The following is a 12619-nucleotide window of genomic DNA, read 5'->3' on the forward strand; positions in this document are numbered from 1 at the left end:
GTCTGCAGAGAGAGGAAAAGGTTTTAGATTTTATTACTTAAGTAGAAAGAGGCAATGAGATATCACTGATAATTATTATTATTCACAGTAGCCAAATTTTTCAAGTTATTTATACGTATTAGGCACTGAGCCAAGTACTTTACATGAAAAATCTCATTTAATTCTTATAACTACTCTATTATTATCTTCATTTTTAAGTTTTTCAAGCATGAGAAAAATATGACAAAATTTGTGTAGAAAGTTTCTTCTAACACCAGTGGGAAAATGTTTCAGTCAAGTGAAAAAAGAAAAAAGATACACCAGGGCTTATACAGATACATAAAAATAATATGCATAATATAGCTAGGCAAAATATTGGAAAGATCATAGATAATGCAGTTTTATTTTTTCACCACTTCAAAAGTTTGAAAATGTGCATTAATCAATTTTAAAATAAGAACAATGTGTATAATCAGAGAAAGAAGAAAAAAAGAGGATAAAAAGGAGATTCAGCAAGGAAAAAAAAAGAAAGCAGGAGAGTACAAGCAAGAGAGAGAGAGAATTATTGAAAGGCAAAGTTGGAGGCTAGATTGGAAGAAGAGAAGAGTGAAAAAGCAGGGAGATTCCTACTGGGATGGTCCAAGAAAAAGATAATTAAAGCCTCAATTCAGCCAGTCATGAGTAGAAAGCAAATGGAGAAAAATAGGAGAAATATTTAGAAAATAAATCAAAATGACCTGATCTCCCATCGGATACACAGAGAGATATAAGACAGGCTGAGGCGTTATGATAAAAATAAAAAAAAAGATTAGTAACTTGGTTGCTACTGCTACGACATCGTGTTTGGTTGGTTGGTTGTTTTGCTCAGCATAACTAGTCAACGTTAGCTTATGCATTGCATTAATCACATTCCTGTTAAAGAAAAAAGGATGGTTGAATATACGTGGTCTCCGAGTTGATGCAGACCCTCAAGCTCTGATTTTGGCCTGATGAAATCTTTTATTCATTGTTCACAACAACCCAGAAATTCCATGGCATGGCCGGCAGGAATGAGAAAGAGCAGTTTGAGGAGTCTAACAGTGCTGGTTTGAGACCACTTTGGCTCACTATTTATCCTAATTGTATTGACTTGACTTCCCCTGAAAAAATGTTGAATTGCTTGTGAGATCTTGTGGCTGAGGCAGTTAAAGTCGCAGCTGTCCACCCCGCTGTGAGCTCCCTCCTGGGCGGATCTCGCTCCTGCTAACCCTTCCCTCTCTTCCGCCCGCAGGGCTCTATGAAACCTTTCTAACCAATGATGAACCAGAATGCTGTGACGTCAGGAGAGAGGCGCGCGCGCGGAGCCCACCCAGAGGGACAGTGGAGAAAAGCGAGTCCTGCCACAGGACGTCGCTCACAGCGTCGTCAGCAACCAGACTGTGCAACAGCAGACTCAAACTGTGTGTCCTCGTACTGATTCTCTTGCACACAGTGCTCACGGCCTCGGCGGCGCAGAACGCGACGGGGCTGGGCCTGGGAGGCATCCACACGCTGGAGGACAACTCGGCCAACGAGGAGTGACGGGGCTCCGCGTCCCGGGGCAGCGGCTGGCCCTCCGTGCACACGCGGCCGCTGCCCCGCGTCACAGAAACTGGGTGCTTTTACCCTCCAATTACTTCTTGCAAGGCCTTTAGGGTAAAATTTAAAAAAAAAAAAACACAAAAAACAAAAAAACAAGATGGGCCTGAATCCAAACAAAGGACACCACCACAGCTTTTTATTGACTAAAAGGCTGTCAAGTGACTTTAAATTTCTCACACCATTTTATACACTGTGTTTTAATGTTTGGAGGTTTTATTTGCTTTCGTTTTGGTTTGGGTTTATTTGTTGGTTTATTTATTATTATTTTTTTTTTGCACTTGTTAATACAGGCTTTATTTTTCGGGATGGTTTCTCAGAGGTAAACTAAGTCTTTTCACCGTCTCTCTCTCTATATATATATTTCTAGTCATTGTGTGTGTTCATCAGATATAGTTCTGTCTTTACGTCCTGTCAGTTTCTATTAGAGGAATGATTGCTATGACCTCACGGTATAGCAAAAAACAACAACAACAAAAAAAAAATAAATAAAAAATTTAAAAAAAGACAAAAAAAAGAAAACAACAAAAAATAAAAAAAAATAAAAAAAAAATTCCCCAAGCGTCCCTCCTACCCGTGGAACCCACGCCCTTCCCGGCCCTGCCCGCCCGGCCCTCTCCTCGTGCCCTGAGCAGACAACATCCGCTTGCTTCTGTCCGTGTAGCCGCAGGGCGGGTGTGCGCGCCCCGGCTCCGGCCCTGCTGCACAGACCCACGGGAGCGGGGCCAGGGGCCTGGCGGGGTTCCTTTTTGGCTGAACAAACAAGTGCTCTCCATCATAGGTGGAATCAGACAGTTAACACATTTTTCTGTTGAAAACAAAATAAAAGGAAAAACAAAAAACAAAAAAAGCTATCATGAACTGTGTTGCTCCAGTTCCCACCCCCAAGCGGCCCAGTCCTTTCTTGCTGGTCGGGCGGACAGGAGTGGCCATCCAGAGTCAGGCGTGGGGAGCGAGGGCGTCTTTCCTCGAAGGCGGAGGTGGGCTTTCATCGTGATTTGAGTTCTGTCGCAGTACTATACAAGCACATTTTGGCCATCGTAATGGGAGCAAAGAGATTGCAGACACAAACCTGAACTTCTTTTCCTCCTTTATTGTTGTGGAAGAGATACTAGAAATGCTCAAACATCTGCAGTATACAGAATATATACAATTCTATTCCAGTATTTCCCTAACATACGGTTTAAAATTATTCCAGGTATAAAGTGTATGCGATTCTGCATTATCACAGAGGAACAACGTCTTTTTAAAAAAATAAGTAGGTCAGCCATTTTTATTAAAGTGCAAAAACTTTATCACTCTAACATGCTCTAGGTAGCTGAAGAAAAGAGGTCTGATCACTCTGTTTGTATTTTTTTTTTCTTTGTGGGAACATTTCACCTGCTGAGTGTTTATGAATTTGCTTTCTAAAAAAAGGCTTTTATGAGTTTACAGTAGTATCAGTGGAAGGAAGAGTTAATAAGGGCTGTTTTTAAAAAAAAACAAACAAACAAAACAAATAATTAAAAAAAACATTTTACATTCCTTCCTATTCTCTAACTACACTTGGGAAGTGCACTTCAAATAAGTTTGTGGTGTGACTGAGAGATGAAGGAAATCCATAGAAAAGGTCCTCTTAGCGAACAAAATTTAGTTATTAACTTTATAGCTATGAAATTGCCCCAGGCATTTGTTTTTGTTCAAACAGACTTTAACCTCTGCATCATACTTAACCCTGCGACATGCGTACAGTATGCATATTTTGTTTTGAATAAAAAATGTTTTGTTCCAGTCTGTTAAGAATATTCAAAAAATAATAAAGGTATTGCTTAATAAAATTGCTAGAATTGTTTAGCAGTACATGCACAAATATTTTACTAGATTCTTTGTTTTAATAGTGTTTTGTTGAGACTGAAAATCCTAAAATGGTCTGCGCAAATACAAAAAAAAAAAACCACCAAAAATGGAACATTCTCCAGTTTTTGTTCTTTTATAAAAAAATGTTTTCCCTGCAAATACAAATACATTCACATGTGCACACACACATACGCAATTGTCATTGTATTTTAATTGGAAACATGGTGCTTTTCTGGGGACACAAGTTGGAGAAGTGAGTAGCTTTGGGGGGGGACATATTAATTGCATTCAGTTGTTGACTGTTAGACACTTGTAGAAATGAGCATTATAATTGCCCTAACTGGTGGTGGAATAGGGATTCTCAATGGGGCTGGGATGATAAGCTGCAGAGATGGAAAGTGGTTCATGTGGAAGAACCCACTGGGTGAGCTCTTACTCATATGACCTCTTAAGCACTGTAAGTAAATGGCCGGGAAAGAGTTTGTGATGACCTTCATCTACCTCTGCTCTGGAAAGGCCACTCCACCCTCCATCTCTTCAAGGTTCCTCATGCTGCTTCTGTTCATGCCATGCGCATTTCCATTCTTGCAGAAAAATGACACATCAATATGGGTTAAAGTTCTACCCACTTTTACTGGTATGCAAACATTCAACAAAATGATGGAAAAAAAATCCCTTAAGAGACAGGTTTTCATTTTTTTCTTAATATCTTTTGTGACTGATTAAAGTTCTTTTCAAGTATAAGGAGATCAGAAGCTTCCATTTACACATATTTTAGTTTTTTTAGTTTGGAGAGAATGGCAAACAAAAGATGGAAAGCAAAAACCACTAGTATTTTACATGAGAGGTAAGCCCTCCATAGAACAACTTCAAAAGTTGGGATAAACAATGATATTAATTACAGATACAAAATGATAATTTAGGTGAGGAAGAGATGGTAGGGAGAAAAAGGAAATGAACAAATTAGCCAACATTGAAATAATCTTTTATTCCAGTAGAATATTTTTCTTATTATGTTTATTTATTCTTATTATAAGAGAGTTATCTCAGTGCCTAGCATTTATTGTTGTAAGTGTGTAACCACTTTCCCATAATATTTCCACTGGAAATGTTGAAGCAAAGCAGATTTTCCTAGGGTCAGCCAGAGAATGCCAAATATGCAATGACTCCTTTACAAGGTTAAGAAACAATCGTTGATGATGGAAATTTCACTACATCCATGGAGTGTAGTAGTTTTCCTGGCACATACTTGAGCATGCTTGATGTGCACATATTAATTTTGACAGAATACATTCAGATCCTCCTCTTTTTGTAATCACCATCTTGTTCCTTTTTTTGTTGTAGTGGATATCTATTTCATACTGTATAATTGAACTACCATAGTAAAACAATTATTTTTAAAGTAAGTTGAAAACCAAGAAAATATTTGTTTTATAAATGTATGGAATAGATTTCCATGTGTTTATTATTGTTTTTTTTTTCCTGCAGTAGAGAAATTCCAGTTTGTAGAAAATGCTGGCAGTGCTAAGCTAAATTTCAAATAACATAAGCAGAGTTAAATTCCTTATTACATTTGCATTTGGTGACACACCATATTAACTTTTCTGTCATTAGAAAGATAGTATTATTCCCCTCTCCCACAATATAGTTTGTGAAAGTTGCTCTTTTAAATGGCATCATTACAAAAAATACTTTGGCTTCTTACCAATAAATTGGTGACTTCAAGGACAGAACCTAAGGTCATTAAAATAAAATAAGGTAAGCAGGTAGCAAAGAAAAAAGACAGGAAGGAAGAGAGGGAGGGAGGGGAAAATAGGTTTTCATATAAATGAATAACAGCATTATTTTTGCCAGGGGAATAAAGTAAATGAAAGAAACAGTTGGATGCCAGACCCATGTGCCAAATGCTTGAATTGGTATATGACATTTGATATCTGAACAACAATAAAACATTAATTAGTCTGAGGCATGATTTTCATTCTTTCAAGGCAACAACTGAATTTATAGTGTTCTTGCTAATAGAAGCATTGAATCAGCACAGACATGAAAGGTGCATCTTGTTTTTACTAGAACTGCAGGCAGGTATGTGATTTCATATGTATACATATGTACAGATAAGGGGAAAGGGTTATATACTATGGGATATCTTTACAGAGATAGGAGGATATATAATATATATGTATCTATCACTTGAAAGTGAAACTTTAACCACAAAATTATTCAGTCCATAACAGCACATGTATCACATTATGATGAATGATTCTTATGTGTTTGCTAAAGTTTGAGCAGCATGCTCATTTAAAAACCATACCTACTTTGATATGGAAACCAGACTCTCAAAATGTCTCCATTAATGAAGAAATAACAATTTTGAAATAACCAGAATCTCCTCCATCTTCCAAGCTTTAATGATGTTTAGGAAAAACTGAATTTGGCATGTAGGTATTGGGTAATGAAGAATAACAAGACTTTAAGTGGGAGGAAGGGAAAAAAACTGAGTATACTTTAAAGCAATATTTCCATGACATTTATAAGAACTATCAAACTCTCCTACAAATTCTAGAAATTCTCCAAATAATAATAAAATGTATAAACAATCTTCTCAGCCTTGGAATAAAACTTAAGGCATGAAACAAAATATTAAATATGTTCTTCATTCTTAAGAGACTGTACTTCAGGGCTATGTTTACCTGAGACAAGTCATTCAGATTAAAGTTGAAAAGAAAATCAACAGGCTATCTTGTCTTAGGCCACACAGGTAGGTAAGTAGTAAAAGGTGGAACTCAAACATCTGATTACAAATTATACTAGCTGGTTCTGGTGCCCAGTGGGAACCTTAGGTCTCAAATATACTTTGGGAGTTGAACGTGTTTTCTCAAAATTCTAAGATATTTATAAAATCAGTAAGTTAAATAAAAATTTCAAAACCATCAGAAAGAGGTATCCAACCTCTTTGAGGTAGTTTGCCCACATTACATTTTTCTCTGCAATTTGTTGCTCCATTATTCAATATTTTGGAAGTAAAGGAGAATGGATCTATGGGAAGATCTTGATGAAATACTGTGTTAAGAAGTAGTTTTTTGGGAGGCCGAGGCGGGCGGATTGCTCAAGGTCAGGAGTTCAAAACCAGCCTGAGCAAGAGCGAGACCCCGTCTCTACTATAAATAGAAAGAAATTAATTGGCCAACTGATATATATATAAAAAATTAGCCGGGCATGGTGGCGCATGCCTGTAGTCCCAGCTACCCGGGAGGCTGAGGCAGAAGGATCACTCGAGCCCAGTAGTTTGAGGTTGCTGTGAGCTAGGACGCCACAGCACTCACTCTAGCCTGGGCAACAAAGCGAGACTCTGTCTCAAAAAAAAAAAAAAAAAAAAAGAAGTAGTTTTATTATGGGTTTTTAATTTTTTTTTTTTTCAATATAGAGAAAAGCCACAGGATCCCAGGGCAAAGCCATAGTTTGGGTCCAAGCTTCGACTCCCATGTGACCCAGGGAAATCGAGGACATATTTAAATATGAAATGAAAATACCTCATGGAACCATTTGAGACTCAAATAAGTAATACAAGTGGTTTGGACTCAAATAAGTAATACAAGTGTTCCTGTACACAGTAAGTCCTGAGTAATAGTATATTATCAAGATTATTCATCTACTATTGGCTTCCTTCTAAGGACTGCTCCTGGAAGTCTTTCAGAGTTTCTGAATTGTATTGGTGTATCTTTTAATTACGTATTTTTGAAAAGCACCTCACATCTTTAATCTAGCAAACTGACTGTCAATGTATTTTCAAGCCAGTTTGAAAGCATTTATGTGTATTATAGAAGTAAAGTGAACTCTGATGACTTAGGGTAAACAGCTTCTGTTTCGATAGATGTCCTCTCCCCCAAAATTGCTGATGACAGGCAAAAGTTAAAGAAGTCTATACAAATTGAGAGATGGTTCTATATACAAGTGTAAATTGATCTAGAATAATAGTAGAAATAATGATGAAACTTCAAAGTGGTATTTAAAGTACTTGCAGATTTTAAAAATTATAAATCTTTGATGCTTCTGGATTCCGTAAGCAAAAAATACTATAGTAAATTTAAATTTTTGAATATATGTCTAAGTTGAATTAATATCTTGGTCTTAAATTGATACTATAATTTCCACAGAATGAAGTCATAGTGAAAAAAGTTAGGAAACTTGTCCAGTTTTTGATAAAGTATATGTAAATGGATTCATCTGAGCTCTTGATTAAATTTTCTTATTTCATCAAATCTTTCTTTTGAGTCTATCCATCTCTCATCCACCTAATAGATATTTTAATATATGTAGATATGTTGCCTAATATATGCATATATGTTACCTATCCCATATTTCTAACTATAACTAACATCTTCAAATGATTTTAAATTTACAATTTCAGTTGAAAGCCAGACTATGAACATTGATCTTTGAATATAGACTTTCTTCAGTGACTATTTCTTCTAAAACTTCCAGCTCATTGCAACACTGTGGTTCAAGATTCCAGTTGTCTCAGTGCTAGGTGACTAGAAGGTCATTTGTTTTGAAATGCAAATTTCAACTTATGGCCATTTCCCTTTATTTCACTGCATTAAAACCAATCAATTCTGAAAGACTAAAAAGAATGTGAAGAGAACCAAGTTACACCATTAAGGAACATACTAGTGGCTAGAGAAATGCCCTAGTTCTTAAATTTGAGATCCTCAATTATTAAAACACAAATATTAAAAGCATATAGAGGCATGGCCAAGGTTCTTTTATGCCTTTTTTCTTTGGTTGCTTAGATCATTCATTTTAGGTCAATTTGCTTTTACTGTCACCATCATTGTTATTGACCCATCGAACTCATCCCAAAACAGAATTGGATAACCTCCTCTGTGTAAATATTTATATTAAACCTGACCATTTTGCTTATTGAGCTCCCCAAAAATTATCTGGACAACTATAATGGTTTCAGTGTTTTACTTCTTTTTCTCTTTTGTGTCTTATTTTTATTTCTTATTCTTATGTATTTCTGTATATGGTATGGAATAATGACCAAACAGCTAAGCTAATAATTTCTGTTGACTTAATGGTTTATCAGTTCAACAGGAAAACCAGCCTCAAAGCACTGTTGTGAATTGAAGACAATATAGATGACTTGGATTAGTCCTGCTCAAAAGTTAAACACCTACCTTCACAATGCCACTGGATAAACCATGTGATGATTTAGTGATATAATCATGGCTATTGCTGAAGCACCTGGAAGAATTTCATTTTTTATTTAGAAAACCCAAAATGAATATTTGTGTCTGTTTTTTTCTTCTCCTTAAACTAAAGGGCATGCAAAGGTTATCAGTAAATGAAATCTAACAGGAACAAAGTTTCCAAGCCTTTAAACACGATTTGGTCGTGATGAAAATTTTAGTGAAACATTTGATACACCTCTATGCAAAAGTTAAATTGAGCCAAAGCATTTTGATTCAATATAATTATCTTTTTTCTGAACTGTGATAGAGTGAAATCCAGTTTTAAGTATCTAAAAATACATCATGATGATTCTCATATAAGTAAAATACATGTAAAATATTTGCAGATATTTTTACCATAATTAGAGTCTAAAATTTGGTAGTTTTATAGCAGTTTTCCTTTCCTCTTAAAAAATGTAGCTTTTTATTTACTTTATGTAGTTTTTCTATAGCTTTCTGGGTCTCCTCAAATTTCATATGGAACTATGTAGAGTCATACTTACATTAAGTAATACATTCAATTAACATCTCTCTACCCAGTTCTTAGTCCCAATATGTATCAAACAAAACATTTACATTGTTAGAAGTAGATCTAATAAGCAGATTTAATTACCTGGATTTATTTATGTTGGTCTCTTTCCCTTTTCTGCTCCTTCTCCTTCCTAATATATCTCTCTTCTCTCTCTCTCCCTCTCCCTCCCTCTCCCCCAATCTCTTTCCCTCTCAACTCAACTTTAGGAATGGATCTCATTTGACATGAGCTACACTGGTGTTGGTGTTGTTGTTTAATCATGTAAACTGTTCCAAAATTTCTAGGGTGGAAAAGAGGACTAAATGATCATATCAGAAAAAATACATTAAAATATGAGAACTACATTAAATATTATATTATTAGAATAAGTTTAGTTGAGCCACCAAGACCCTTTAATTTATACTAAAAACTTTAATACAGTAATTGATTATAATGACTCACAAAGAAATACTCCTTTCAAAATGGCTTAGGGAAACTGTCAGAGCCTATGAAAAATACTAATATGTAATACTCTCATTAGAATAAATTTGAAGTTGCAAACAATGACTTTGACTTTTTCAAAGCTAGTAATTTGACTTTACATATGTTGTAATAATATAGAAAATTTATAGAAAATAATTTACAGAAAATAATATATAGAAAAATGTATAGAACATAATATAGAAAATTTACTTTTGAAATTTGATTTTGGAAAAAAACCATAATATATTTCAACTGAATTGGAAATTTAACCTCCATAAAAATACAATTTTGTTGCATATATTACTTGAAATAGTTCTTACTACATTTTTGTCTTTCTATTTGTATAGATAGCTAGCACCTTAACATAAGTCTAGCCCTATTTTTCGAGACTTACAATAGTCCACAATCCCCTGATTTTGTTTTTTATCTGAATTCTCTGCAAATGATAGTCGACCCTTGGACAACACAGCCTTGAACTACACGGGTCCACTTACATGTGGATTTTCTTCCACCTCTGCCACCCTGAGACAAAAGACCAGCCCCGCCCCTTCCTCCTCCTCCTTAGTGTGCTTAATGTGAAGATGAGAAAGGCGAAGACCTTTATAATTCACTTTCACTTAATAAATAGTAAAGCTATTTCCTCTTCCTCATGATTTTCTTTCCTCTAGTTTACTTTATTATAAGAATACAGCATATAATACACATAATATACAAAATTTGTGTGAATGGACTGTTTATGTTACAGTAAGGCTCTGGTCAACAGCTGGCTATTAGTAGTTAAGTTTTGGGGGAGTCAAGAGTTATACACAGATTTTCAACCATGCAGATTCAGCACCCTTAACCACCATATTGTTCATGAGTCAACTATACAGACAATTGTAGCACTGCTGCTTTAAATGTGCAGATATATTTGAAAAGATTTAAGGCTAACAAAACATATTAAGCACATTTTTCTTCTAGGAATAATCTACTCAGAATTTTTACACCTGTGCAATTACACATAGCAGCTATATCCTGTAAAATATTTATTTAATGCATGAAGTCAGCATGGGATTTCATTCATAGAAACAAAGACCAGATTTTCTCCTTCTTTTACCTATGGACTTGGCCAATTAATCTTCTATTTTTTCCTCAAAGTCTTCTCAAAGGTGACTATAAAGTGAAATTTATTTTCTGTGATACTAAAGGGAAAATGACAAAGCTTAGGTACAATATCATTTGTCTCCCTGTCACAAAGTCGCTGGTTTGGTTGACATTTATCTTCTAATTGGGTAGTGCATCATCTTCTGGATAATGGGCACCATCTTTATCACGGAAGCCATGCCATGGAAAGAACTGGAAGCCAGTTCTGAAGTGGTACAAGAGGCCAGGAAGCAGGATGATGTTTCTTTTTTAAATCATATAATGAACACCAATAACATTTCTGGGTAAGAAAATAACGTCTTTTGGTATTCAAATGTAGCCTTCTATACCTTTTCCTCTTTTTAAAAAAATTTTATTGAAGCTTCCAGAGAAGAAAGAAAAACACTCAAGGTTAAAACCAATACCCCATGCTTCTCATTTTGAGAACAGTATGTACATCTTACACTTCTATATTTTAGTTTATATAAAATAGATATATAAACTGTCTATGTTCATGGTTTTCATTTATTTATTTGGATAAACTTATTAAACTGCATATGTACCCAGGACTAGGCTAAGCTTTGGAGAAACAGATACAAAAGACATATTTTTCATCTTTCAGGGATTCTTAGACCCGTAGGAGAAAAACATACAACTGTGATACATTTTATATCAAAATTGCGGCAAGGTTACAGTACTGTGGACTCATTTAACTGGCAGAAGTTAAGTTTCACAGATAAAGTGACATTCTTAATTTAATAATCAAATAGGAATTCAGCAAGCAAAACATAGATAGAGATTTCAGTCATGTATGAAGACACGGACTATATCAGCATAGACAGGGAGATGGGGGAGAGTCACACTATAGGACGGACAATCAGCTTTAAACTGAAGAAAAGTCCTAACTCCTATTGAAAACAGAGGGACGAGTGTAGGTGTTGAAGGGGTTAAAAGTGGGAATAGTCTAATGCTTTCTACTTTGTCCTCCAGCAGAGATGGGCAGGGGAGATATGAAAAAGAGTTTGTTCTTTTAGGTGTCTGTGGGTATTTGCATACACGTGTGTCTGTGAGTTCACCCCAGCATGTATGTACAGATATTACTAACCCAGTAATCTCAAATAATAGAGGGATAAAGTTTACCCAAGCACCCTTCCTTATCCTTGCCCCAGGATTCTGCTGTCAGCTAACCATGCTTATTTATTAGTCTCTAATTGAGAGATATTTGGAGACTTCCATTTTTTTTTTAATTTAATGCTGTAGTAACCATTCTTATACATACATTTTTGAGGGCTGCTTAAGATACGTTTTTCTAAAGAAAGCTTATGGACTAATACAGCTTTAACACTTTTGATATGTATTTCCAATTTGCCCTACCAACATTTCTACCAATGTAAGCAGCCATTCAGCACATCAAAACATGTCTTTCACCCAATTCTATAAACTGATGGATTCGATGTCAGGGAGAACAAGCGTGGGTAGATGTGTTCTTGGTTTTCATTGACAGTGGGTTATTAACAGAAGATAAATAAGAATAGGAGATTTCAGGTCCTCAAACCCTGGAACTGGCAAATATAGGGGGACAGTCATTTTTAAGTTTTTGTTTTATAAAATAAGGTAATTTGCAAAATTCTACATAACTTTATCAACAATCAAAGAAATTATAGTCTAGTTGAATGATCTGAGCCTTCTTTGCTAGGAGGATCTCTTTTTTACATAAATTATCTAAAGGACCCATCCACATCTTGTGACACCAGTTATAATTTGTTTTCATTTAGCAAGAAATTATATACAGATGATCTTCGACTTGCAATGTGATTACATCACAATAAACCCAAAT

General features: G+C 35.4%; 1 protein-coding gene across 2 annotated transcripts in view; it reads left to right on the forward strand.

Moving 5' to 3' along the window:
- Window positions 1-6746, forward strand: part of NALF1 (NALCN channel auxiliary factor 1) — a 620077-nt gene extending 613331 nt beyond the window's left edge. The window contains exon 3 of one of the 2 annotated variants that reach the window (XM_012751853.3): window positions 1250-6746. In XM_012751853.3, the coding sequence (XP_012607307.1) occupies window positions 1250-1539 (290 nt within the window). In that variant the 3' untranslated portion in view covers window positions 1540-6746. The remainder of the gene's footprint in view (window positions 1-1249) is intronic. The other variant, XM_012751854.2, reaches the window with a different exon arrangement.
- Window positions 6747-12619: the final 5873 nt, after the last annotated feature.

Source organism: Microcebus murinus, chromosome 13, assembly GCF_040939455.1.
Source record: "Microcebus murinus isolate Inina chromosome 13, M.murinus_Inina_mat1.0, whole genome shotgun sequence".
Lineage (NCBI taxonomy): Eukaryota > Metazoa > Chordata > Mammalia > Primates > Cheirogaleidae > Microcebus > Microcebus murinus.